Source organism: Mesoplodon bidens (assembly GCF_964165515.1).
Source record: "Mesoplodon bidens genome assembly, chromosome: 9".
In the NCBI taxonomy this organism is placed as follows: Eukaryota; Metazoa; Chordata; class Mammalia; order Artiodactyla; family Ziphiidae; genus Mesoplodon; species Mesoplodon bidens.
Window position 1 is genome coordinate 57987105 of NC_138166.1, and position 27302 is coordinate 58014406.

Consider the following 27302-nt stretch of genomic DNA (forward strand, 5'->3'; position numbering starts at 1 on the left):
TTTGCCCTTAGGGTCTCTGAGATTGGAACTCTAATGTGAAGTTTCTGGAGAAAAGCTTCAAATTGTCTAAAATTACCATAGACTATTTCAAGTTCTATCCATAAATGGAATGAAAATTAAGTTCAATAGGCATAAAACAAATGTAAAAGAATAGCGAAATTGATATCATCTGAGCTCTACTCAGAGGGGCTGAGAAGCTCCATCTGGAGGTGAGTTAACCCTTTCAGGGCACAAAGCTATCTCTTCTTAGAGTCAGGAGGAGTAATCCACCTCCAAAAGGGCCAGACTGTACATTTTTATAAGGAGAACTGGCGACAATTATGCCCAATTTCCTATGATTTAAAGGGAAAATCATGAAGGATTTTTTTAATTTTCTGATTTGACGATGTCAGTGAGAAGTTTTCTACTGTAGGATAGCGTTTGGTCCTGAAACAATATTTGTTCTAACCTACAATAATCCCAACTCTCAAGCATTTTAGGCATTTATCATTTTTAATGACTATAGCAAATGCCAAATTTTGTCCTTTTGAAGATAAAATGCTACACTCAAAAAGTCACGGGATTTGCATATACAGCCAAGGCTGAGAAACACACCCCAAACCTGCCCTTTGATTTTATGAGTCTGGCTGTGAGGAAGGTTTCCATAGTCTCTCCCTCTGCCAATGTCATTATTTTACAGAGAGGCCTGCCAAAATGCAGCTCGGAGCTAAGCGTGTGTGTCAGGTTTATTCAAGTGGCTCATTCTAGATGAGCTCTCTTGCCATCTCTTTACCAGGCATGACGGACTATCATTAATAAAAATGTATTGATCTCTGAATCTATTCCCAGCTATATATATAAAAAAAAACTCTAATACATGAAATGGCTATATGAGCAATAAATAATCCCTAACCAGACAGAGTCCAAAAACTGTCAGAAGCACATGCCTCACATTTTCTTAAACCCTTAACTAAGAGGTATAAGAATTTTAAGCTAAAACAAACCTCGGAGATCAGTGCAATGCCCTCATTTTAAACAGAAGGAAACTGACCCATGGTATTAGACAGGTGAGTGCTGACGCAGGGCTAGAACGCAGATCTCCTGTCTCCCAGCCAGGGGCAACTCTAGGAACCAGGACACTTGAAGTCACTCCCTACAGGCTGCTTGCAAAGCGCCTCAGCTTTACTGTATTTTCCTATTAACATTCTGAGAGAGTCAAATTCTAGTCTGAATGAAGAAGTCTTCATCCCTTTTAGGTATTCTTGAATTATTAAATGATGAATACAATTAAATAGTAAAAGGTCATCTTCAATCTCTCTGCCACCAACGAGAGACGATTCCCCGTGCACATCGGCGCGATGGACGTGCTGGTTTATGGGCCTGACACCTTGCACGGAACGTTACAAATCCCTATGATGTCCTTAAGCTCCCTCTTCAATTGAACTGAAAGATGGCTAAAAACCCTACTCAGGCAGATGACTCCCCATTGGCTGGCCATCTGAGAATGCTCAAGGGGGCAGTTACTCCAGCTGAGGCTGGTGGTAACCTGTGCGCTTTTCCTGAGCAGCAGCAGGCTTCTGACAGTAGCCTGGGTAGGATTTATGCACCTGGATAACACCGCCCCCCATTCTCTGCCCGCGTTTGCCTTTCTCTCCCACCCCCCCCCACCCCCCCATAGGAAGCAGACAGATCGCACACATTTCTGAGTGCTTAGAAAACAAGTCAAGATCAAAATCCCTGCAATGAGAAGAATGGCCAAAGAGTAGACCCAAACCATTTGGGGTTCACTTAAATACAGACCCAGCTGTGCCTGAGCATATGCTCCATCAACATGGTGTCAGATCTCTAGGATAGCAAAAGAGTCTCTCAAACACCTAACTATTCACAGAACCCCTTGAATAAATCAAACTTGTGTTATTATGAAATTTACCTTATGCCTCAAGGCCTAGGCAGCACGGTATAAAAGATCCCATTCGGAACTGCTGTGCTCCTTAAAGGGGAATATGTGTGCTTTATCTGCATTCAAGTTGACGTTTAAAGTACATAAAAACATGAGAGTAAAGCTTGCTATCAAAAATGCATATTTTGACCCCATAAGTTTCTTCAGTCAAACAGCATAAGCTAACCTTTTGACTAAGAAACCTTTGTAAAAGATCCACATTCTGCAAGACTGCTGTGTGTAGCAAACTGCATCATTTATAACCCAAAGGAAAATAAACTTGATCTGCTAAGGAAGAATCTTTCAGGGAAAAGTTCATGCAGTTTGTAGTTGACCTAACACAAAGGCAATGCCGCCGCTTCCGCTCACTTGGTCATTTATTGAGCTCTTATTCAATGCCAGGTGCTGTCCTCAACAGGGGGACTCAAAGCTGAATACGACACATTCTATGCCCTCAAAGAGCTCACAGTCTGTTGTAGAAGACAGATGAACATAATGCAAACATAATGTAAGAAGTCCTATGATGCAGGCTGTATCAACAAAGAGCTATGGAAACATAGGGGAAGTGACTCAGCCTGAGGTGGCCAAAGAAGGCCTTTCAGATGATATGGTGCCTGAGCCAGTCAGTCAGGAGTGGAGGAGAAGGGCATTTCAGGTGAAGGAAGCAGCACGTGCAAAGGTCCTGAGGTGTGAGAAACATGGCATGCTTGGGAAATGGCAAGTGCTGTGATTCACAACCTGTTGCCCACAGGGTACCATAGAGGAAGCAAAGGGCAACAGCGTTGGTGAAGTAAAATAAGAGCCAGAGCATGAAATTGAGGGGTTCACACTGCACCCGAGACTAAACAGTTTGATGCAGGTGAATTTCAGCCTTCCACTTCCCATGCAGCGGGGTGAAAAATGAATTGTGGAAGAACCAGATTGGTGCCCAAGAAGCAGCTGCGAATCTACAGAGGCAGAAAGATTAGTGGTTGCCTGTAGCTTCGAGGTTGGGGGAGGGAGAGAATGCGAGTGACTAAATGAGACTTTTCAGGGAGGGGGTGGCAGTGATGGAAAACTGGATTGTGGTGATGACTGAAAGTCACTAAATCATACATTTAAAATGAGCAAATTTTACTGTATGTAAAATTATACCTCAGCGAAGCTCTTAGGAAAAAAAAGAGAAGCAACAACAAAGCGACAGAAGTATTCTAGACAGGAATCCATGAGGGTGTGAAGTAGGCACCAGAGATTTAGAATTCGCTTTGGAGAGTGAGTGGAGGAGAGAGCGGAGTCAGGGATGGCTCCTGGGAACCTGGATGGGACAGGGACCAGGAGGAAAAGCAGGTCTGCTGGGGAGGATGCAGAGCTTGGGTTCTGATACACTGAGTTTAAGATACTTGTGGAATATACACCTGAGCAAGGTTTCTCAAACCCCCTGTTATTGACATTTGGGGCAGGATTATTCTGATTGAGGGGGCCTGTCGTGTGCACTGTAGGATGTTTAGCTGCATCCCTGGCTTCTACCCACTAGATGCCAGTAGAATCCCCTCCCCCAATGTCTCCAGACATTGCTGTATGTCACCCAGGGCAAAACCTGGTTGAGAATCACTTATCAATAGAGAAGGATCTTAACTCATGACTTTTCCTTAGTTTTTCTTTTTCAAAGTTATTTCACACACCATAAAACTCACCATTTAAAGTGTACAATTCCATGGTTTTCAACACATTCGCTAAGTTGTGCAACCATCACTACTAATTCCAGAACATTTTCATCACCCCAGAAACCCCATACCTAGTAGCAGTCGCTTCCCATTTCCCCCTCTCCCCTAGTCCCTGGAAACCACTAATCTACTTTGTCCCTGCAGATTCACCTTTTCCCAACAGTTCATATAGAATCACAGTGTGTGGCTTTTTGTGACTGGCTTCTTTCACTTGGCATCTGTTTTCACAGTTGATCCATGTTGTAGCGTGTATCAGTACTTCAATAAATTTATTTCTTTATCTATTTATTTATTTATTTTTGGCTGCATTGGGCCTTTGTTGCTGCATGCGGGCTTCCTCTAGTTGTGGCGAGCGGGGGCTACTCTGTTGCAGTGCACGGGCTTCTCATTGCGGTGGCTTCTCTTGTTGAGGAGCACGGGCTCTAGGCGCAGGCTTCAGTAGTTGTGGCACGCGGGCTCAGTAGTTGTGGCTTGTGGGCTCTAAAGCGCAGGCTCAGTAGTTGTGGTGCATGGGCTTAGCTGCTCCGCGGCATGTGGGATCTTCCCAGACCAGGGCTCAAACCTGTGTCCCCTGCACTGGCAGGCGGATTCTTAACCACTGTGCCACCAGGGAAGTCCCTTCATTCCTTTTTATGGCCTACCTTCCATTGTATGGATATACCACGGTTTGTTTATGCAATCGTCAGTTGAGGGATGTTTGGATTGGTTTCCACTTTTTGGCTATTTTGAATAATGTTGCTATGAACATTCATGTACAAGTTTTTGTGCAGATGTATATTTTCATTTTTCTTGAGCACTTTCTAGGAGCAGAACTGCTGGATCATATGGTAACTCCATGTTTAACCTTTCGACGAACTGCCAAACTATTTTCCAAAGTGGATGCAATGTTACGAGGGTTCCACTTTCTCCACATGCTTGCCAACATCTGTGATTGTCTTTGACTTATGTTTTGTTTCAAGTTTCCAAAAGAGCACTTAATATTAGGCTACACTGTTCATAACTTTATAGATGAGAAAACTAATGGTCAGGAGGGTGACTTACAGGGGTAAGGCTTAGAGGTCAGGGGTAAGGCTTAGAGGTCAGTAAAGTACTTTCCAGCACTAAAATTTATTATTCTCTGTTGAAAAACTGTATAGTTAATTACAATACTACTCTATCCTTCATATAAGATGCTGGCAGCTTGACACATGGTGTCTGTGCTGGGTTTTAGTTTTTAAAGCTCCATCCATGCTTCTACCCTTCCTCTCTCAACTACTCAAAAGATACCACTTAGCAAGTATCCTCTTTTGTGCATCATTACTTTTTCCCTCTATGTGATCATTCCACCTCCATCAGCATAACCCCATAACATCTCCCATCCTAAAAATATAATTAAACTTCCCTTGACCCCATGTTCCCTACCAGTATCTATCCCATTTGTCTGTTTTCTTTTTACAGCAAAACTTGAAATTTGTCTCTATTCACTTCTTCCAGTTTCTTTCCTCTCATTCCCAATCTCGTTTCTAACACTCCACCAAAGCACCTGTCAGAGTCAAAGACTTCTATTTCACCAAATCCAAATGACTAATTCTCAGCCCTTACATTGCTCAACTTATCAGTAGCTTTTGATACAAATTTGCATTCCCTCCTTAAAGCGTGTCTTCACTTGGCTTCTAGGACACTGTTCCTAGAACTGGTTTTTACCTACCTTACTGGTCACTGAGTCTCATCTGCTGGTTCTGCCTCATGTTCCCAACCATTAAAAGCTAGAGTAACACAGGGCTTGGTCCTTGGACCTGTTTTTCTCTACTCACATGTCTATTAGGCACCTCAAATAAACTCCTGATTTTTTTCTCCTACACCTCCCCCGATCCTACCTCAATTCTTCTTCTACAATCTTGCTCTCACAGAAGATGGTCTTTCTTCCACCTTCTCCACCAACCTTGGAGTCATCCTTGACTCCTCCTTTTCTCTCTCTCCCCATCCATCAGTTAGTGGCTCTATCTTGTACGTTCAGAATCTGACGACTTCTTGCCTCCCATCTTTATCATTCTGGTCCCAGCCACCATCACGTCTCACCTAGATTATTATAACTGCCTCCTACCTGGCCTCCTTGCTTCCACCCTTGCCCCAGGCTCTATTCTCCACACCACAGCCAGAGCGATCCCTCTAAAAGTAGCTCAGAGCACATCAATCCTCTGAACAAAATCTCCCATGGGCTGGCTATGATATTACGGTGTTTGCAAAATGGCCCCCCTACTGCCCCTGTGTCCACACTCTTACGTAGTCCGTGTCCCATGCTAACTCTGGGGTTGGCTAGGTGACTTTGACCAATGGGACAATACAGCCATAAAGCAAGCAGAGGCTTAAAAAGCACTTGTTCATTTGGTCTTGTCCTATGTTGCTGCTGGGAACCTTCTGCCACCAGGTCAGCAAACTTGGGTTAGCTTCCTGAAGGATGAGTGACCATGTGGACAGAAGCCCCAACCATTCCAGCTGTCCCTGCTGAGTGAGGCCAAACTAGACCCTTCAGCTCCAAATGAGTTAGCCCAGTCAGATGAATAACACAGCGCACCTTGAGAATCTTGAAAAATAATAAACGTTTGTTATGTTAAACCACCAAACTTGGGGGGTGGCAGTGTATCAGTTAGCTTTTGCTTTTGGTAACTGACACACTGCCTGTTTCACTCAGAATAAAAGCCAACGTCCTAACATGGCCTCCAAGGTCCTACACGATCTGGCCTCCCTCATGTTATGACACTTCACTTACAGCCTCGTTAGTCCTCCTATCTGCTGTTATCCTACCTCAGTGCCTTTGTACTTTCTGTTCCCTATGCCTACAATGTTCTTTCCCCAGATACCTACATGGCTTGTTCCCTCACTTCCTTCCTATCTCTGCTCAAATGCCACCTTACAAAGATACCTTCCCTCGCCACCCTAATAAAATACCCCAGGACGCCCCATCCATCCCCCTTACCCTGCTTTATTTCTCCTTTTAGTCCTGATTATCACCTGACATACACATTAAACATTTATTTCTTGTCTGTCACACCTCCTCACATACACACATACGAGACACCAGAATTTATGGTCTACAAGGGCAGGATTTTATCGGTTTTGCTTATCACTGCAGCCCCAGCACTTATACTAATGCCTGGAATTTTTGATCACCAGGAAAATGATGGACATAGCAGTCCTTCTGCTAAATCTGGTATCTAGGCCTAATCGCCTGAAGTATTTCTAGGGGCTGTGGTGGGGAAAGTGGCAACTATGCTCCCTACTGGGACATATTTCATTTATTGCAGGCCAAATTCCTATAGCACCCACAACCCAGAAAACACTCAAACAAATTCCTGTTAAGGATGCAGGCAGAGCAGTAGGCTGAGGGCTGTGGCCGCCGGTCAGTTCACACTCGGTTCCTCTTGACCTCCCCTCCCTTCCCTTTCTTCTCATCCTTTCCCCATTAGTCTGCAACACCAGTTTGTCAGATCATTTGACTGTGCACCAAATGGTTAGGAAGACACAAAAACTCCAAGAAAGTATTATCAGCATAGAAATTTATTTGAATTCAAAATAATATGGTTATATTTAGGATAATATAATAATTATCTAAAGCACATATCATCGTAGGCTCTGAAACAGTTCTAAAGATGTCATTCTTTTGAAGTCAAAAAATATGTAGTAAGAATGTACAAGGAAGCAAAAATATAAAAAATAAGTTTGCTGAGTATTGGGAGTTGTTACAAGAGGGGCACACCAAGGTAATGTAACAGAGTCCAAATTACGCAGCATGCAGCAAGGAGTTCTCTTGCTTTATCAAGTCCTGGAAAATAAACCGGTAACTTCAGAATGCAAAAATACCACCATTGGGTTAACAGGACAAACTTTCTGAGGGACACAGTGAGTAATTCACTATACTTCCCCTTTCTCTAACTCCTTTCCTCACACCGATTTCTTTTCTTTCCTCCAGGAGAGGTTTTATCCTGTGGAAAAAAATTTGGTTTTATTTGTAAAGTGGAGTAAATAATATCCTGATTGAAGTAGGCTAATGATGCTCAGGAATCAAACTTTTGAAAAAGGTCAATCAGCTAGCTAGCAGAGACCATCAGTGGCTTGCAGGAAAAAAAAAAATCAGATAATACGTGTTTGCTAAATAGATAAAAAGAATAAGCAGGACTTCCCTGGTTGCGCAGTGGTTGAGAGTCCGCCTGCCGATGCAGGGAACACGGGTTCGTGCCCCGGTCCGGGAAGATCCCACATGCCACGGAGCGGCTGGCCCCGTGAGCCATGGCCGCTGAGCCTGCGCGTCCGGAGCCTGTGCTCCGCAACGGGAGAGGCCACAACAGTGAGAGGCCCGCGTACAGCAAAAAAAAAAAAAAACCAAAACAGACTAAAAAAAGAATAAGCAGTTAAAAATGGGTGAAAAATCCCAGGGTTTACTGTGAACTAGACAAACAAAAGCAGACAGGTGACCTTTGATTAAGCCCATTTACTTGTGGAGTGAGCTATAATAAGAGGCTCCAAGACAGAGTTTGGTTCCCAACAGTGTCCACAGCCAAAGGGCAAACTCAGAACGTCTCCTCCTCTCGTAGAAACTGGAACACGGATGAGAAGTCTTTTTTGGAGTAGCCCTTCGCACACATCACCCTGTAGATCTGATGGGCCTGACTGCCCAGAAGGATTGGGCTCTTCGTGCTGGTAGCAGAGTCTTGTGCTAATCCCAGATCCTAAGTCAAACAAGGGCGGAGGGAATACATTGAGGTTGGTAGTTAAGGCTCACTTCAGAACCGTGGCTCCTAATGCTTGGGTTTCAAAGAAGAAAAAATGAAGCCTGAAAAAATAAGATACTTACAAGCACGATGTTAAGTTATATATATATATATATTTTATACGTCCTTTCTTATAGCTGCAAAACTGCTCCAGAGAGAAACCTTGATTTCTGAGTGGCCTCTCCACTCCTCCACCCTCCACAAAACCTATCTGTTTTGTTTTGACTTCGGCCAGGTGTTCCTATCCAGGTGAGATCACACAGGGGAATGCTTTTTCAAATCTACAGAAGCCTGTAAGCCTAAGACAAGCCCCATTATGAAATTGAGCATGATGAAATTATCAGTGATGAAAATATCCATTCGATCTCTTAGTCAACACATATTTAACAACTGCTGTGTGCTGGGCACTGGTGATGTGCAGTCATGATAATAAAACCAAGTCACTGTTCTCAGGAACTTACTATCCAGCGTGGAAGATAGACAGTAAAACAAATACTAAACTTCCAGACAATGACAAGTGCTCTGAAGAAAAATAAAGCAGGGTAAGGGGTCAGAAAGTCATACATAGCAAGGGGTGGGGTGGAAGGAAGAGAGTTCTGAGAGTTCTGATTGATGAGATGTTTAGGGAAGACCTCCCGAGGCAAAGACACTTGACCTAAGATCTGAATGTGAGGGGGCAGAGAGTTTCAGGCAGGTGGAAGAGCAAGGGAAAGGCCCCCTGGCGGTGGGGGGCATGGCTTGGATGCTCAAGAAACAGTAAGAAGGCCAATGAGGCTGAACTAGAATAAGCAAGGGGCTGGGGAGGGAAATGAGACTGGGGATGGGCAGAGGTGCAACATGGAAGCTTTATGATGTCTGGAGAGGAAGCTGGATTTTCTTTCAAGTGCAACAGACAATCAGCTTCATAACAACACTTTAACATCTCTGAGAGCTAATGTTTCATTCAGAGAGTTTTGGAAAACTTATGGTTGTTTCAAAATAGACAAAAGTTAACGTTATAAATCTTTTATAGTTAAACTGTAGTTAATGGTATCCTCTACTCTAAGAATGGAATCTTGTCCAACCTTGAAACATCTGGGGGTAGATGGAAGACAAGGAAGGCATAGTTAACTGAAACAATATTCCCCACATTTCATTTTATTTGTGATTAAATAAGTGCTGAAAACAAGTGGCAAAACCAAGACTTCCTTCTTACCATTACCATCTTCATTTCCTCCATCAATGGAAAAGCCAACAAGCAATGAAAGAGGAAGACAAGAAGCAAGATGAGGACTATTTGTATTCTTTGAGGAACACCCTTGATAACGGAGTAGTTATTGATACCATCCACTCAAAGGAGGAAATGATTCAAGGGAAAAATAAGCAAAGTTTAAAGAATGGATTAAATCTCTAGCCTCTTGGATATCTATGATGCTATAGGTGTTAACAGTATTTTGTGCTTACTTGTATAATTTTCACATGTAAACCCACAGATTTGGAAAATCTACTTAACCTTAAAGTCTTCTATAGCTTCCACTAAAAAGCAAGTTTAATTATTACCCACACACTTCACAAATGTGGACAGCTACATTATTGCTTATACCCAGACAAGCAGATAAGCCTCTTTTGTCAACATCATTTTGCTGCACATCTGCAAGATGCATTTATTTAAAAATGACAGAAAATCTACATAGAAAGACTGCCTATAATTTTTAACCTAGTAGTATAACTAGAATATAAGAACTTAGAGTAAACACAACGTATCGAGGAGAAGACAACGCTATTGAGAAGAAGAGGCTATTAGAGGTTTTCAAAGGGGCAAGTAAATATCCCAAATAATAGCTAATGAAACCAAAAAGGGGAAGCTAAAATAGCTTTGGTGGCTGCTACCTTAAAGGGTGGACATTCTAAAAAGAGAAAGGTGATTTAGTCTATAAAATCCTAAGTGGCTTGCCAACCCTGAAATGTTAGAAAAGAAGGTATCCTTTGAAGCTTGTAACATATAATTTAAAATAAACAAACACCTCACTTCACTAATCAAATAAAAATATTTATGAATTCATGAGCTCAGTGGGTGGTTCAGGAAAAAAATATAAAACAATTGCAAAAGGTTTCAACAAATTAATGGAGGACCAAATCGTTACGTATTACAAGGACACAGGTACACTGGTTGAGTAATAAGAGTGGTCATAATTTTCCATCATTTGTGCCTTAGTGGCCATCAGAAACAGACTTCTAAGTTGTGGGGTTTAGAAGAAAGATCTAGTTTTTGTATTGATTATGTTCTGATTATATACACACAATGTATTAGAATCTTATGATGTTAAGACCTAGAAATAGGGCTTCCCTGGTGGCACAGTGGTTGGGAGTCCGCCTGCCAAAGCAGGGGACACAGGTTCGTGCCCTGGTCCGGGAGGATCCCACATGCCGCGGAGCGGCTGAGCCCGTGAGCCATGGCCACTGAGCCTGCGCGTCCGGAGCCTGTGCTCCGCAATGGGAGAAGCCACAACAGTGAGAGGCCCACATACCGCAAAAAAAAAAAGACCTAGAAATAAATGTACAAGCCTCTACTTCAAGGACACATTAACATCATCTCCCCCAACACAATGAGATCTAATGGCAGTTGAGCAAAATATCTCCTAGTAAGTAAAGGCCTGATCAGCCCAAGCAGGTATGATTGCTTTAATCAATGTAGCACTGATGGGGACTTCTTTAATCTCTATCAAATTCTCTACACAAGTCTAATTAGTTATGGTGTGTTTTGCTAACAGCTATCTGAGGTGATGAAAGCATTTTTTAAGTTCCTTTCTAAATGCTTTCATTTTAAGCAAAATTCAGAACTCTTGCTCTTTATAAGGGAAATAACAACTTATAAAGAGCAAAAGAGAACAGGAATGTCCGTATGTTTTACTACTGTACTGTCTTATGCTATCTTTTATAATCAAGAAAATAATTTTAAAGGACCTCAACAGGAGCAGATTCTTCCTGGGCAGGGACACTGGAGAAAATGATGGAAGTAAAGGTGTGACGTAGAGGAGAGTCCCCAGATAAAGCCAGCACTGCTTACAGGTTACTTGTTAGCTGCTTCCTCTGCTGGAGCCATTAGCAGTATTTTAGGAACCAAATAAGCTAACAGGTCACAACCCACTTCATACATGTACATAAAGCAAACTGGGCATAAATGCGATTCTTTCACTCTTCTGTGTGCCCTAATAAACGACCCTGCAGCTTTGTGAAAACAATCCACTTAAGGAGCTACTTTCTGTTTCCAACAAGAGCAACACAGCACAACTACAAAAGCCTGCGTGGAGGATATGCAAACCTAAATACAAGGTACAGATTAGCATAAAAATAAATATTTTCTTAAATGAAACACGAGGAGAAATAAAACTACAAAATAAGAAACATAGTTTCAAACATTGCTTGATCCAATAAATATTTAAAGTGAGCCAACAATGCGCCAGGGGTCCAGCTGGAGGGGCAAGGAAGAATGAGGCAGGCAGAGGGAAGAGCAGGCGTGGAGGGCTGCCAGGGAGAGGGAACAAGAGGCCAAACGAGTTCGGTGTGGCTGAAGCAAAGGAGGAGGGTGGGAAGGCAGAAATGAGCTGGTGAGGAGAGCAAAGGCCTTTAAGACAATGTGCAGAGATGGACTTTAATCTACAAGTAACTGGAAACCACGAGAGAGACTTAACAGGAGAGATGACATAATCAGGGTTTTACATTTTAGGAAGTCCACTCTTTACCACAGAAAATGAACTGGAGAAGAAGATGAGAATGAAAGGCAAGGAGACCAGTTAAGGGCAGATGTGGTAGAATCTAAACAAGGTTCAGCCAAGGTACTGGTAGTGGTAGAGAGGGCAAGTGGGTGAATTCAAGGCACAGCCGAGAAGTAGAATGGATGAAACATCATGGGAAATGAAGGAGAGTAAGCTGAATACGGTATACAACCGTACATATTACTACTTTTGTCAAAAAGTAAATGGCAGGGGTGTGGGGAGTGGGGTAGGGAATAAGTTCTACACAAAAATCTACAAGTCTGTTTGTCTAAAAAGTATTTTCTAACGTTGAGATCACAAATGAGAGGAGGCCAACAATTTGCATTTCAAATGACTTTATACATAAATATATATATATATATTCTTAAAGTAGGAAGATGTATTTAGAAACCTAGCATCATGCGAAAGGTCCTCTCTTCTTTTGTGATATGTATATCCAATGTCATTATATTAATAACCGTCGGAAAATGCTTATTACTGCTTCCATTCTAAGGGCTTGGTAAATTAATGTAAATTTATGATGAAGAACAACATTTTACCGGCTCACATTACAAACAAACCCAAGCACAAAAGAAAAATCTCATCTGAAAGGCCAGGATTAAAAATGAACAAGATAAAAGGTTTTTATCCAAGCTAAGTTTTAAATAATTTCCAGTGGCTGGGTCACTATTTTAGTAATCTTGCCTTCTAGGATAGACGTATGCTTTGTTACGAGAGAAGTGGGGGTGGGGTGAGGTGGGGAGAGAGAGAAGGGAGGGAAGAAGAACGAGACCACTAAACATCCCCCCCCAACCCCCGCTCTCTTGGGTAGTCTCTGCCTTTACCATACCTTAGCCATGAGTGTTGTTCCGAATCCACCCTGATAGTTATTAGCCGAGGGAACTCCATCCATCACCCCAGGTACAGGATTATAGGTGTCACTTGACCAACATCGTCCTGAGCTCATATTTAGGATTTTAGCCAAGAGTTTTGGGTCAAGCCCTAACCTGTCAAAGAAAAGAAGTGTTAAATGTCAAAATGTACAAGTCACGTGTGACTTATTTACGTGTGAGGATGCTCCATCTTCTCTCTCCATTTATGATATGTCTTCAAATATCTAAGCAGACTGATGAGAGTGAAGAATCCAATCTTAAATTATAGGGTATTAAAAGCTAGTGATTAAACATTTCTGAGCCAGGACATTCTGCACTGAGAGAAAACCTTCTGCACTACCCTGCTTTTAAGAAATAACATACGACTGCATAAAAGTATTGTTGGTTTATCACACACATGGGTTTTCTAGTCTTTTGGACATTATTGCATTTATGTGTCACATAAGAACCTTAAGCCAAGATGATCATCTAAATTCTACAGTCTTTACTCACAAGTGATGTATTTCAGAAAGGAATATTGACAGTTAAATTATGTATCATGGGAGTCCATGTGGATGCATTTATATGTATGTTTATTCCTTTAGCTCTTATGAGAGAATAAATGCAAGAGATGAGCCACGAGCAGTAAAATGAGCTTAAGGGAAGTTATCATTATAAAAGAAGACATTTCTTGCTGTAAACTTTTCCTTATTTATTAAATTTTCATTAGACATTCTTGCTTATGAAGCAAGTCTGCACAGAGTTGTGACATATGCTATCTATTCAGAGACATGCATTATAGTTCTGGGTCAACTGCTGATAAGGTTACTGATCCTGATAAAACAAAGCTTGCCCAAGCGGAAACATCATTTGTTCTATCACTGAGCTGATGGCATAAACGGCTGTTCAATGTGGACCCAGAAAAAAAGTAGAATTAAAATGCTCTATTACTTTATTCCAAGTATCTTAGTGCAGCCTGGGAAGCACAGTTTTGCTACGTATCTTTGAATCAAGTTTCAAATAAAACTTTCTGCCTTTTCTTAAAACCAATCCCTTCCAGAATAAAAAAAAAAAATTAAACAGAGGCACATGTAAATATTAAACGAACTGTGCATTTTGGGGTGCTGCTTATTACTTGTGTGTTCAAAATTGTCTATTTCCAGATCAGAATAGAATGACGAGTAAAACCTTTTTCCAATGCTCGAGCAGGGTCTAGGGCTAATAGCCAGAATGTGTACGGACTTACCACATAATACAACTGTTATGTAATCAGGCTTTCAAGGAGCAGCTGTGGTTCAAGGAATACTATATGGCATGCCATGAAGATGAACTCACATGGTGGCCTGTGTTATAATGAGCAGTTTTTACTAAGATTATAACTGATAAAGATTCCATCTAAATCAGCTGTCATACATTCTGTTCAATTGTACACTGCTGGAAAGAAACCTGATGGTTTCATTCATTCTTTTATAAAGATCCAAGTTTGTTACATGTATAATTTGCTACTGATGCTTCCTTTCCCCTTTCAAATATAATTAGGCTATCAGGATGCTATGGTAACAGATGACTTAGGAAAAGATAAAGCCAATGCACTTAGGGAAAAATTGTGAAAAGTAAAATCACAAATGAACAACTAGTTAATTTGCTATAACTGCAAATATATTGTCTAAGCACAAATATGCAAGAATATATATGTCTAATGTGCTCTATGAGCAGGGGATATTTTTAAAGACCCCAAAACATTGTCTTTACCTTCCATTTGGAATATAATTCAGGCTTCCTAATTTAGATTTTTAAAAATGGCTCATTACATTCAAAGCAGCAGAGATACTCCCCCTCCTTATAACCTACCAGGTTAGACCCAACAGTGCCTCACAACACTCTTTATTGCTAAAGAAATTCATACTCTGTCTATAATACTCACCAAAATGGGAGCAAAGCTTATTATCCTTTGTAAAACACTACATTTCATTTTTCTTGAATGTTCAAGGAAAAATACTGGCGCTGATATGGAACCCTTTTTGGTGAACATATTACTATTTAGAAGCATTCTGACGGGCACACACAAAAATGAGGTGGCAGTTGTTATGTGCTCACTTTTCAAATCTGATGCTTCCCCACCATGCTGATTCTCTTTAGGAGATGGCTACTCCCTCTCCAGTCCCCCACAACCCCCCAACAGCAAAGTGTATCATTAAAAAGAGCAAGTTAGAAGTGTTTTGCATTTCATCTTTCTGAGGATTCTTTCACTGGCATATATATAACTGACAGTTAAAATTAGACATGATATTAAAATCAGTTACTGAAGTCCTCTGTCTTCCACTGTGCCCAAGGCTTGTAATGGTCTGAAACCAGCTAGAATACACAGTAATTGTCATTCAGGGAGTCTATCCTAGAACGTCATGCTTCACTGGAGAAGACTGAGTTTCATTTGAAATCAACAAATTAATCCAAGACAGGTATCTGAAAGGGCAAGTTTAATAGGAAGCAGCTACTGGGCTCTCAACCATGATAAAATGTTATTGCTGTTTCCCTGTAAATTGGCTGGGAACATATGATACTTTCTGCATAAGAGCCCCATTGCTGTTCAGGAGATATACAGCTCAAGCCGTCAAAAGGATGACAGTCTGTCAGTCCCCATAATAACTTGCCACTGGATGTGGTTCGAGAGTGTGCGCATGCATGCATGTGGCTTTACAATTGCTGGAATGTTCTCTGATATAAACAGAATGAATTCATTGCTCTGACCGCATATATAACGCAACTCAAATAAACGTCACTGTGTCAAATCTACTCACCTTTAAAACGCAAGAATTTTAAATGAACTTTTGGGAGAAGTAAAAATGATGCATAAACTATAAGAAAAATTAAAGAGAAGCCAAGTGTCTGCCTTCACTGTAACCAAGGCTTTTAAGGGCCAAAAAAGTTTGTTCACCTTATAGTCTCTCTAAGTATCTATACTGTCTGGTTTTATGTAAGAACAAAGCAAACAATGTCCCTAAACTGAGATGTTTGTATCACAGAACCAATCTGGAAATGAAACATCTAAGACTATGTCAACTTAAATCAATCATTCCGTTATTCACCAATGTTTACGCAGACCTGTCATCTAAGAAGAGGCTGTGCCTGCCCTCCAGGAGTGGGCCAGTTAAGACACCTGCCCAGTAACGTTTACCTGAGGCAGGGGAAGAGCCCCCCGACCCCCACCTCATTCGTCTGACAAATCTTCATTGAGTGCCTGTTACATGCCGGGGATGTTCTTAAGATACAGTGGTGAGGGACTTCCCTGGTGGCGCAGTGGTTAAGAATCCGCCTGCCAATGCAGGGGACATGGGTTCGAGACCTGGTCCGGGAAGATCCCACATGCCACGGAGCAACTAAGCCTATGCACCACAACTACTGAGCCTGCGCTCTAGAGCCCGCGAGCCACAACTACTGAGCCCGCGTGCCACAACTACTAAAGCCCGCACACCTAGAGCCTGTGCTCTGCAACATGAGAAGCCACCACAGTGAGAAGCCTGAACACCTCAATGAAGAGTAGCTCCCATTCTCCGCAACTAGAGAAAGCCCGCGTGCAGCAACGAAGACCCAATGCGGCCAAAAATAAATAAATTAATTAATTAATTTAAAAAAAAAAAGATACAGTGGTGAGCAGACAAAGCTCATAGAGCCTGCATTCTAGTTGGGAAGACAGACAATAAACAAACAAATAAATATATAATGCTAGACAGTGAGAAGTGTTATGAAGAAAAAAACATTAACGTACAATTCAATTCAAATACAAACCACCACCACCATCACGTCAATAACTACCATGTATTGAGCACCTACTATGTATCGGGCACTGTTTTAAAAGATTTACATGGATGACTTAATTTACTCTTCACAACAGATACTACTGCTACTGTGGATAGATACTATTATTTTTGTCATTTTACAGATGAGAAAAGCTTAAGTCTGTGACAGAGCTGGGATGTGGTCATCAACAGACACCCACACTCACTGCCCTGAGTCTCACTGGGTCATCTGGGTAGTCACTTAATCAGCCAACATGATGGCATCCTATCAGTTTAATAAGAAATTGGGCCAAACCTTTATTATAAACCTTTTGCCATATGTTATATCTATCAGGGTATACAACTAAAAGGTTTCAGTCATCACCTAAATGAAATGGCAACACCTCCTTAGGGAAGTAACCAGGAAGCTAAAATTATGCTTGTGGGAAAGTTCTCATCTTGAACGGCCTTCCAGAAGTTTGACTGTTTTAAGCTTCTTTTGGTGGAAGGAGACAATATGGCTGTTGCTAGAGGGGCCTGGGCCCTGTTGGCAATGCAAATAACTTGTTATACCACCCATATTGAAAAAAAAAAAAAGCAAACCAAACAAAAAACATAATTTCCAGCAGAATAAAAATGAAAACAAAAAAACAAAACTCACATTACCAATGTTATTCTTATGTGGTGCATGGGAATAAGACCTCTCTAACGCAAGTAAGGCCCTTTCAGTACCATAAAACTAGGTTCTGAGTCCTAAATAGATCCCAGTTAGAAGGCAGAAAGCTCTAGTAAAAAAGAATTTCCAAATATGTTGTATACCAATATTTTTTATGCTTTACTTTTTTACAGCATTTAAAAATCTCACTAACATCCATAAACACTCATTGTAAAAGATCATAGGGTCAACAGGAGTTTAAAACTATAAGGTTTTATTCTTCTATTTAAAAAAGGGAAACGTCAGTGTTCAAGAAAAGACACTGACTTATGAGAATGAAATTAATCAGAAACGATCACTTCATAGGAATAGGTAACTCAATTTGTAAATGTTGACATTAATTCTTTAAAAAAATTTTTACTTCAGAGTGAACAGAATATAAATGTGGCTGAACCACTTTGATGCTATACTACTTTGTGGGAATTTACTACTTGGGAATTTATGCTTGCTGATGCCAATTTTCTCTTTCACCTTGCAATGCTCAATAAATCGTGGCCGCTCTCTATACTCTATTAGAGAACATTCCTGTCATTTTAAACCATGTCTGTAAACCATGGAGAAAAGACAATAGCAGAAGCAATCATTTTTAGGACTTTCAAACCACTGGGAATCTCTGTAAGATAAACCGATAAAATCCTAATGTCATGAAAATAAGCAATTCATTAGTACAATGTAGTGCACCATAAACTTACAAATTATTGTAACAGTTAAGTAAAAACAATGAGTTCCTGCTTTGTGTTCAGACATGTGTGTGTGTGTGTGTGTGTGTGTGTGTGTATGTGTAAATATTTCATTTACACACATATACATCAGTAACAGTAATAGAGTTTTGGAAAAATTAAACATTGAAAGTTTCATATTTCTAAATATTGTTTTTGTAATAGTGGATCAAGGCCAACAATAAGGGAAAATCTATTTATTGCTTCTGCTCTTAATATTGCTGTTTGGAATTTTATCACTTTCTTTTCTCTTTGATAATAAACTTGCTCTAGTAGCCAGTGTATACATTTCATTGTATACATTTTATTCATATGATTCAACTGATTTTCATACTATTCTTTATTAGCTGGCTTTTGGAGTTAGACTTCCATAAGCACTTATTATACAAAAACTTCATTTTAGAATGATCATCTAATAAGACTTTTGCTAGGAAAATTATTTGAGGAATGCTAGAGGATGCCTAAGGAACATTCTAGATCCAGTGACGTTTAAAGTAAGAAGCAGAATATAAAATAAACTGGCAAAAAGAGAGGGAAATTTCAGTATAGTATAACCTAGGCTTTTACTTTTTTTATTATATACTCATTTATATCCAGAAAAAATGAAAATAAAATTCTAAAGATGCAAATGCATACTAATGCTCTAATCCTACTGTCAACACCAATTAATTTTGTATGCAATTTTGGTTCCAGAAATTTACATTTTCCTCCTCCATAAAATTAATCTAGAGGATGAACATAAAAAGTTACTAGTAACTGGTTTTTCAATTATGATAAGTGACCCATAGCCTAAACTGGCTACAATACAGACATAACACTCTGAACAGCTTCTTATATACCACCAGTTTTATTAAGGCTTTGTACAAATATGCCTTACCATCTTACAGACATTCAATTTTAAAATGTAAATGGTACAGGATATTGATAAACCAATTAGCGCTGATGCAAAGCAAATTCCTCTTTTGTCTCAATTACAACATGACAACTTAATAGGTCAAGACAGTTTAACATCTGAGCCAAGGGCAATTCAATAAAACAACAGCATCTTGATATGGTAATTAAGAGGAAATGTGAATCCATTACTGTGTTTTAAAAAATATCTCAAACACTTTGGCTCTTTTTATTGCTTTCATCAAAAGCTATGGTATGAAACACTACTCTGATTCGTGATATATTTGGCAAGCAGTTTGGGGACGTGTGAAAAAAACACCTCAGTAAAAGCATCTTTCTCATTAAGCATTTTCTAAAGTAAGAAATGTATATTTATTATATTCATGAAATGCAAAACACCCAAAAAATTAATTAGGTGATTAATCATATGTAGCATTCCTAACCCAAAAGATTAAAGGCTAAAATTAAGACATTAACCTTAAGCATTCTAAAGGATGATCACCATCGTAGGAAAAACTGAATTCCTGAATCACTTTCAGCAAAGTATGAATGCCATTTTATTTCAATGAAAAGATATATACTTAATGTAAAGTAACAAAACCCTAGGGAAGTTAAAATGAAAAGAGTTATTATGCATACGAGTTGCAGCTTCATGAATGCCATCCAGTTTATCCTGAGAATAAACAACCAAGAACACTTTTAGTGTAGATTTTGGGGACTATATTTAAAATAGATACATAAAACCAGTCACATGGTAGCATAACACCTGAATTCACTATACATTAAAACTGTATTTTAGGGCCTCCCTGGTGGCGCAGTGGTTGAGAGTCCGCCTGCCGATGCAGGGGATACGGGTTCGTGCCCCGGTCTGGGAGGATCCCATATGCCGCGGAGCGGCTGGGCCCGTGAGCCATGGCCGCTGGGCCTGCGCATCCGGAGCCTGTGCTCCGCAACGGGAGAGGCCACAACAGTGAGAGGCCCGCATACCGCAAAAAGAAAAAAAAAAAAAAAAAAAAAAAAACTGTATTTTATACAAATTTGTCCTACACTACCAGAGATTGTTTAAATTTTATAGTAAAAGTGTCTCTTGCATTTCAACATAATAGAAGAAATGGAGCTCCCATATAAAAAGGATAATGTAACTTCAAATATAAAGCACAATACATTTTATGGCTTACGGCAGAGAGCATTCATGCTCTCCAGGGTCCTATTGGTCGCCCAATAAGCAAAGTCTATTAAAGTTCAATAATGAAATACTTTCAAAATGTTCCTGGATCAACGGATTTATCTCTCATGAACATTTGTTTTCAACATCAGAAAATCAAAACGGAAAGCTCATAAAAACTGTTAGTATATGAAAATGTACTATTCAACAAACCTGATTCCCAGATTCATAGCTTCAGCAGTTCCAATCATACTAATAGCTAACAGCAAGTTGTTGCAGATCTTCGCAGCCTGAAAATAAATTGAGTACATATTAAATATCTTTATTTTCAAGCTATAACTCACAGGAAGATTTCTTCACCCTATTCCACATTTCTAAAAGTAAGAGCATTCAACTGTTGATTCTTTCAAAGGAGGAAAGGCACTTGGTGCTGCAAGCCTCCCTCTGAGCTTAACACTAGATCCCAGAGCAGACTGGGAGGGGGTCCTCTTCCCCTAGGGAAGAGCTCTGCAGTGTGGCGACTGAGCTACTCCTATGGGCGCAAGCACAACAGGGAATACTGATTGATGTGGCACAACTGCTCCTTCAGGAATGAGGCTGACATTCTAACTGGGGAAACAGGAGTAACACACCAAATGAAAAGGCAATGAACAAGGAAACACAACTAAGTGGTAAACTGTATGGTAGAAACCGTAAGACAGACAGAGTAGGAGTTCAGAGAAACCAGATCACTGAGGGCAGGTGCAGAGAGGAAGCAGAACCTGAAACCATCTCTCAGAAGGCCAGGCAGGATTTAAATAGGCAAGAGAGGGAAAGAAGGAGAGCAGGGAAAAAAATAAATACACAAGGGCATGAGATATTCCTGAGAACAGTAAGAAAATGGACTCATGTGCAGTGGTTTTAAGGAATGAGGAGAAGTTTGATAGTTAAGACTGGGTCAAGAGCTATGGAAGCTAGTGTCCAAACTTGACGTGGTACGAAATAGGGATCTATGCAAAGTGTCAGAACTGGGAAACCTATGATGATACAAGCATCTTGATGGAGTTGGTTTTGGTTACAATGTTGGCAAAGTGGTAAACCTGGTATCCAGAGATCTACTAGGCCCTGTGAGCAGTAAACAAGGTGTGAGATAATGAAAGATTGAACCAGGTAATGTGTGGAATGAACAAGATAGCCAACAATGAGAGCCACTGAAGCAAAAATCAATAGAACCTGGAGACTGACTGGACAAGGGAATGGAGACAACAGATATATCTAAGATCATACCGAAGTCCTGAATAAGATAAAGCTGGTACCACTGACCAGGACAAAGCATGAAGAGGAGCGAGTGATAGTGTGTGTGTTGGGTGGGAGGGGGACAACCAGTTTGATTTCAGAGTTCATTGTAGTCATTCACCTCTACCTGATTAGAGAATCGATATAACACATTTCTTAATGAAAATGGTCTGGTTTTTTAAGAAAAAGACTAAAGTGCATAGGTTGCTTCTACCCGACAGTACTACAAATAGAGCTGTGGCGAGCAATTACAAAATTAGAGGGAAGATAACAGCAAATCAGATAACATGAGCACTTCATACAGAAGCCGTTTTAAGGATAATTTCTGTGGTCACTGGGATAAATATGTCAAAGTCTGAAAGGATGGAACTTTTGATGTCTTTTTAAATTACTGGTTTATCTCTGCTTACTTCCAACAGGAATGATGGAAAACTAACTCATTCCAAATTAATTTAAGAAAATCTGAGCAAACAAAGAATCCACAGATTGAACAGAGTAAGGAGGAATCAAATTGTGGTCAGGAAAGAAAAATGAACATTAGCTGATTCTACATCATCAAGTCAGTGTCACTGCTGTGCAGACGTTACCTGCCCAGTCCCGACGGCTCCACAATGCACCACATTGGAGCCCATGCACCCCAGAAGCTCCTGGGCAGCAGCAAATTCTTCTTCGACTCCGCCCACCATAAACGTGAGGTTCCCAGACCGAGCAGCTCCCACACCTGAATAGTTTGGGGGGTAAAGGGATAGAAGAAGAGGGATACATTTCTTCAAGTGTTTAAGTATAGTATAAAATTAGAGAAAATCCTCAAACCAAATGAAAACACCTTGCCTCCAAGTTATATTTATGTCAGGCATAAGCCTCTCTTGGAATATTTTAATTGTCAAGTAACATGCAGGTTACTTATAAGCCAAAGGGGACATACAGATTCAGTCAAACTCTGCATTCATCTCAAATATTTTGGCACGATCATGGAGTACCATGGGGATTTAAAATGTGAATTTTATTATTCCCGTGCATCTCTTAGTCTCCTGAGAAACCTATTCAGTAATAGAAAGTATATAAAAAAGATGACCTGTGCCCTGACCAGCATGGGAGCAGCCAGAGGGGTCAGCTGCCTGAGTCTGGATCTGGGGTCTCTGGCTCACTCACTCGCTCTCTGTACACTATGTACAGATGAGATCTACAAAGAGAGGGACTTGTCTCTTTCTCCCATAAACAAGTAGGCATTTCAGATGGAAAGACTCTTTGTAGGTAAAGAAAGATTCTTTGTAGGTAAAGATTCTTTAAGGTAGGGCTTCTCTGGTGGTGCAGTGGTTGAGAGTCCGCCTGCCGAGGCAGGGGACACGGGTTCGTGCCCCAGTCTGGGAAGATCCCACATGCTGCGGAGCAGCTAGGCCCGTGAGCCATGGCTGCTGAGCCTGCACGTCCGGAGCCTGTGCTCCGCAACGGGAGAGGCCACAAAGTGAGAGGCCCATGTACCGCAAAAAAAAAAAATTCTTTAAGGTAAAGAAAACAGTTGCTTAGCTAGACTGATTATTCTGATGTGCACTTTCTAATACTATTTGATTTTTCTTTTCCCTCCTGCTATACAGGCACGCATAGCTTGAAGATTTTGTGGGGTCAGTTCCAGACCACCCCTATAAGGTGAATATTGAAATAAGGTGAGAGTCACATGAATACTGTAGTCTATTACGTGGGCAATAGCATTATGTCTATAAAAACAATGTACACACCTTAATTTAAAAATTCTTTACTGCTAAAAATGCTAAGCATCATCTGACACCTCAAGGTTACCACAATATTTGTCTTTTTAAAATAAATTATTGAAGTATAGTTGATTTACAATGTCATGTTAATTTCCGCTGTATAGCAAAGTGATTCAGTTATACATATATACATTCCTTTAAAAATTCTTTTCCATTATGGTTTATCACAGGATATTGAATATAGTTCCCTGTGCTATACAGTAGGACCTTGCTGTTTATCCATTCTATATACAGTATAATGGAAAAACCCAATATTTGTGAAGAGCAATAAAATGAGGTATGCCTGTACACCTTTTGGGCAATTCATTCTTAGTGATATGTCAGGAAGAAGAAATAAATTTTAACATTGGTTTGGCCACTCGTTAGCAAAGGTTTGATGTATGTTCACTAATGGAAATGATTGGAGAAGCAACTTTTACTTCAGCACAGAAAATATGGCCTAGACTTGTCTTAAAAAGGAAGTGGGGGGGGAACTTCACTCATCTAAGTTTTTATTAACTATAAAATAAAACCGAGAGCATTATTATTACTTTTAGCATTAGAGAAATCTTCATTCATAATTTTCAAGTTAGGTTTTGTTGTTCACAACCAGGAAAGTGTGTGGAAGAGCTATATTAGTACAATTTTTGCCTTTACAACTTATTTATAGTACAGCTAGGAATAAAGAAACCATAATTGGGGCTTCCCTGGTGGCGCAGTGGTTGAGAATCTGCCTGCCAATGCAGGGGACACGGGTTCAAGGCCTGGTCTGGGAAGATCCCACATGCCGCGGAGCAACTGGGCCCGTGAGCCACAACTACTGAGCCTGCACGTCTGGAGCCTGTGCTCCACAAGAGAGGCTGCGATAGTGAGAGGCCCGCGCACCGCGATGAAGAGCGGCCCCTGCTTGCTGCAACTAGGGAAAGCCCTCGCGCAGAAACGAAGACCCAACACAGCCAAAAGTAAATAAATAAATTTATATATATAAAAAAGAAACCATAATTGTACTATGTATCAAACCTGGCCATTCGAATATAGACAGCTGCAAGTAATGGCCTACTTTTGAATTTAACTTATGCAATGAAATACACAGTTTTTAATACATAAAAAGCCAAATGAGGAGATCCTTATTTCATTCAAATTGTGAATATTTTGCTACTGCCAAACCAAGTAGCCTTTCTATTTTACAGTTCATGCTATTTTTAACTAATTATTGAGAGCAAAAGAAGTCAGCATTATGTTAGCCAGACAGTGTTGGCAGAGGAAGTGTTCACATGTTATGAAAGCCTGAGATGCTTATATATGGTTAAATTACATTATTTCACAATATTTTCAGACACTGTGGAACTGATTATGTACAAAAACCCAATTATAAGAAATGCTTTTAATTAACTCATCTGTGTCATTTGAACATTCTGATAATGTTGAAGTTTAAGTGACTGTCATTTCATTAGTTTCTAATTTACTTCACCAAGATGGTGGGATCATTAATGTTTTACAATTATTTTTGCTCAATTTCTATGGCCATTTTAATTTCAACCACATAACCAACCTTATTCTAAATCCTGTTGCTCTGACCTGGAGAAATTATGTAGACGATATAAGTCAAAGCTTACAAACAAATCCAGCACTATCCATCATAGGTCAATAGCTTTGTATCTAGATTACAGGCTGCTAAATAGCTTCAGAGAGTCATTTATTAAAGGAAAATTAATGCTGACAATGGTTCTCAGCTGGTTAATCTTTTGACAGGTGTACTTTCTCACGTGTTCAAACATGTACTTCAAAAAGAAGAAATAAGTTACTTAAGAGAAGACCACAAAAGAAAGAATAATTCATCTTTTAATTCACAAGTCTGTGGTATTTCCACTCCTTCCTCCTCTCATTATGGTGGGGTTATTATTTCCAACTTTATCATAATCTACATTCAAATGTAAGTGTCTGACTAAACTGGGTAATTCTGAAGTTTTGGCATTCCCTGGGACCAAATTCTAACTTTCCATGCATATTCAACCATATGACACTATCAAGGCTAGTCCCATTGCAAAGGCAAAATTAAGAACTAAGTTATCCCAAAATAAATGCAACCATTTTGAGCTTTGAAATAACATATAGAAAGCTAGAACTCTAAAGCTGTGTAAGACATCTCATGGATTTCAGAAGACATTGTATATAAATATTTTGATGTCTATGAATAAGAAACCATAAATTACATTGCTGCGCCATTTTAATTCAGGTCCACTCCCCAAAATAGGAAAATATAGAATATATAATTAGGCAGCTGAAAGAATATTGGGAGAAGTATTTATTTTACCTTATATTTTAGTAATTGTACATACAAAACCAAAATATGTCCTGTGCTTAATTTTATTACAGCATTTATACACCTTATTAAATTAAAATCTTTGACTTTCTTACCCAATTCCTCTGTGACACCATAAAGCACTCACAAGGTGAACACTGGGTCATGTTTATGTCAGCATTCCCTTATCTGTCACAGTGCGTGATACATTCAATAAATAGTTGTTCAGTAAATTAATTTATGAGCATGGAACAAACAGTAAATGATCTAGAGATGAAATATCTGGTTTTGGGATGTGCTGGCTATGTTATTTGTTATTATAAACAAATTATATTATAAACAAATTACATAACTTCTCTAAGTTTCAGTGTATAAAATAGGAAAAGCATTAATAACTTCTTCATAGAGTAGCTGTGAATATATGATGCTATAAAATATAAAATGCTATTTAAATGTAAGGCATTACTACTTCATAATCTGAATCTGCAAAGTGGGAGTTTTATCCGCACCTATATAATGCCTTGAGTCCTTTCCTATTTGGTTACCTAAGCCACTGTCTTTTCCAGGAAAATTTTAGCCTCTCTGGCTAAACATTGGCTGGCTTGAGCCAATCCTATAAATAATGGAAGCAGGTTGGTCCAGATTAAGAAATACGGGACTGGGCTTCCCTGGTGGCGCAGTGGTTGAGAGTCCGCCTGCCGATGCAGGGGACACGGGTTCGTGCCCCAGTCCGGGAAGATCCCACATGCCGCGGAGCGGCTGGGCCCGTGAGCCATGGCCGCTGAGCCTGTGCGTCCGGAGCCTGTGCTCCGCAACGGGAGAGGCCACAACAGTGAGAGGCCCGCGTACCGCAAAAAAAAAAAAAGCAATACGGGACTTCCCTGGTGGCGCAGTGGTTAAGAATCCACCTGCCAATGAAGGGGACATGGGTTCTAGCCCTGGTCTGGGAGGATCCCACATGCCGCGGAGCAACTAAGCCCATGCACCACAACTACTGAGCCTGTGCTCTAGAGCCCGTGAGCCACACCTACTGAGCTTGCATGCCATAACTACTGAAGCTCGCGTGCCTAGAGTCCATGCTCCGAAACAAGAGAAGCCACTGTAATGAGAAGCCCGTGCACCGCAACAAAGAGTAGCCCCCATCAACACAACTAGAGAAAGCCTGAGCGCAGCAGTGAAGACCCAATGCAGCCAAAAATAAATAAATAAATCTTAAAAAAAAAGAGAATTACTAAAGTGGTCCATAGCCAGTGATATTAAGATTACAGTGAAGACCTCTTGTAAAACCTTTCAAAAGCATCATAGCGTGGGAAAATGACAAGAATGCTGCATTTGTTTGGTTTTATTCATTCAGCAAAATTAATCTACTAAGAATCAAGCCCATGGTAAGCCCTAGGGTTATAGATGAATAACATATGTCCCTGATCCTTAAGTTACACATTTGTGATCCAGCCCCTTCTCTCCTTAGCCATCACTACCACCTGGGCTGAGCCATCACCATCTCTCACCTGAATTACTGCAATAGCCTCCTACCTGATCTCCCTTTAGCTCTTGCCTCCAAAGTCTATTCTCCATACAGCAGCCAGAGGGATCCTTTTAAAATACAGCTGACCCTTGAACAATGCAGGGGTGAGGGGCACTGACCCCCCACACAGGTGAAAATCTGAGTCTATTTATGGTCAGCCCTCTGCAGCTGCAGATTCAACCAACCATGGATCGTGTAGTACAGTAATATT

At 40.4% G+C, this 27302-nt stretch overlaps 1 protein-coding gene across 1 annotated transcript in view; it reads right to left on the bottom strand.

The window, feature by feature from the left end:
• Positions 1 to 7140: 7140 nt before the first annotated feature.
• HIBADH (3-hydroxyisobutyrate dehydrogenase) overlaps positions 7141 to 27302 on the bottom strand; it is a 105449-nt gene continuing 85287 nt past the window's right edge. Inside the window, exons 5-8 of the mRNA XM_081243745.1 lie at positions 22104 to 22237; positions 20455 to 20531; positions 12954 to 13110; positions 7141 to 8327 (exon numbers count right to left, since the gene is read on the bottom strand). Of these exons, the coding sequence (XP_081099871.1) occupies positions 8169 to 8327; positions 12954 to 13110; positions 20455 to 20531; positions 22104 to 22237 (527 nt within the window). The 3' untranslated portion in view covers positions 7141 to 8168. The remainder of the gene's footprint in view (positions 8328 to 12953; positions 13111 to 20454; positions 20532 to 22103; positions 22238 to 27302) is intronic.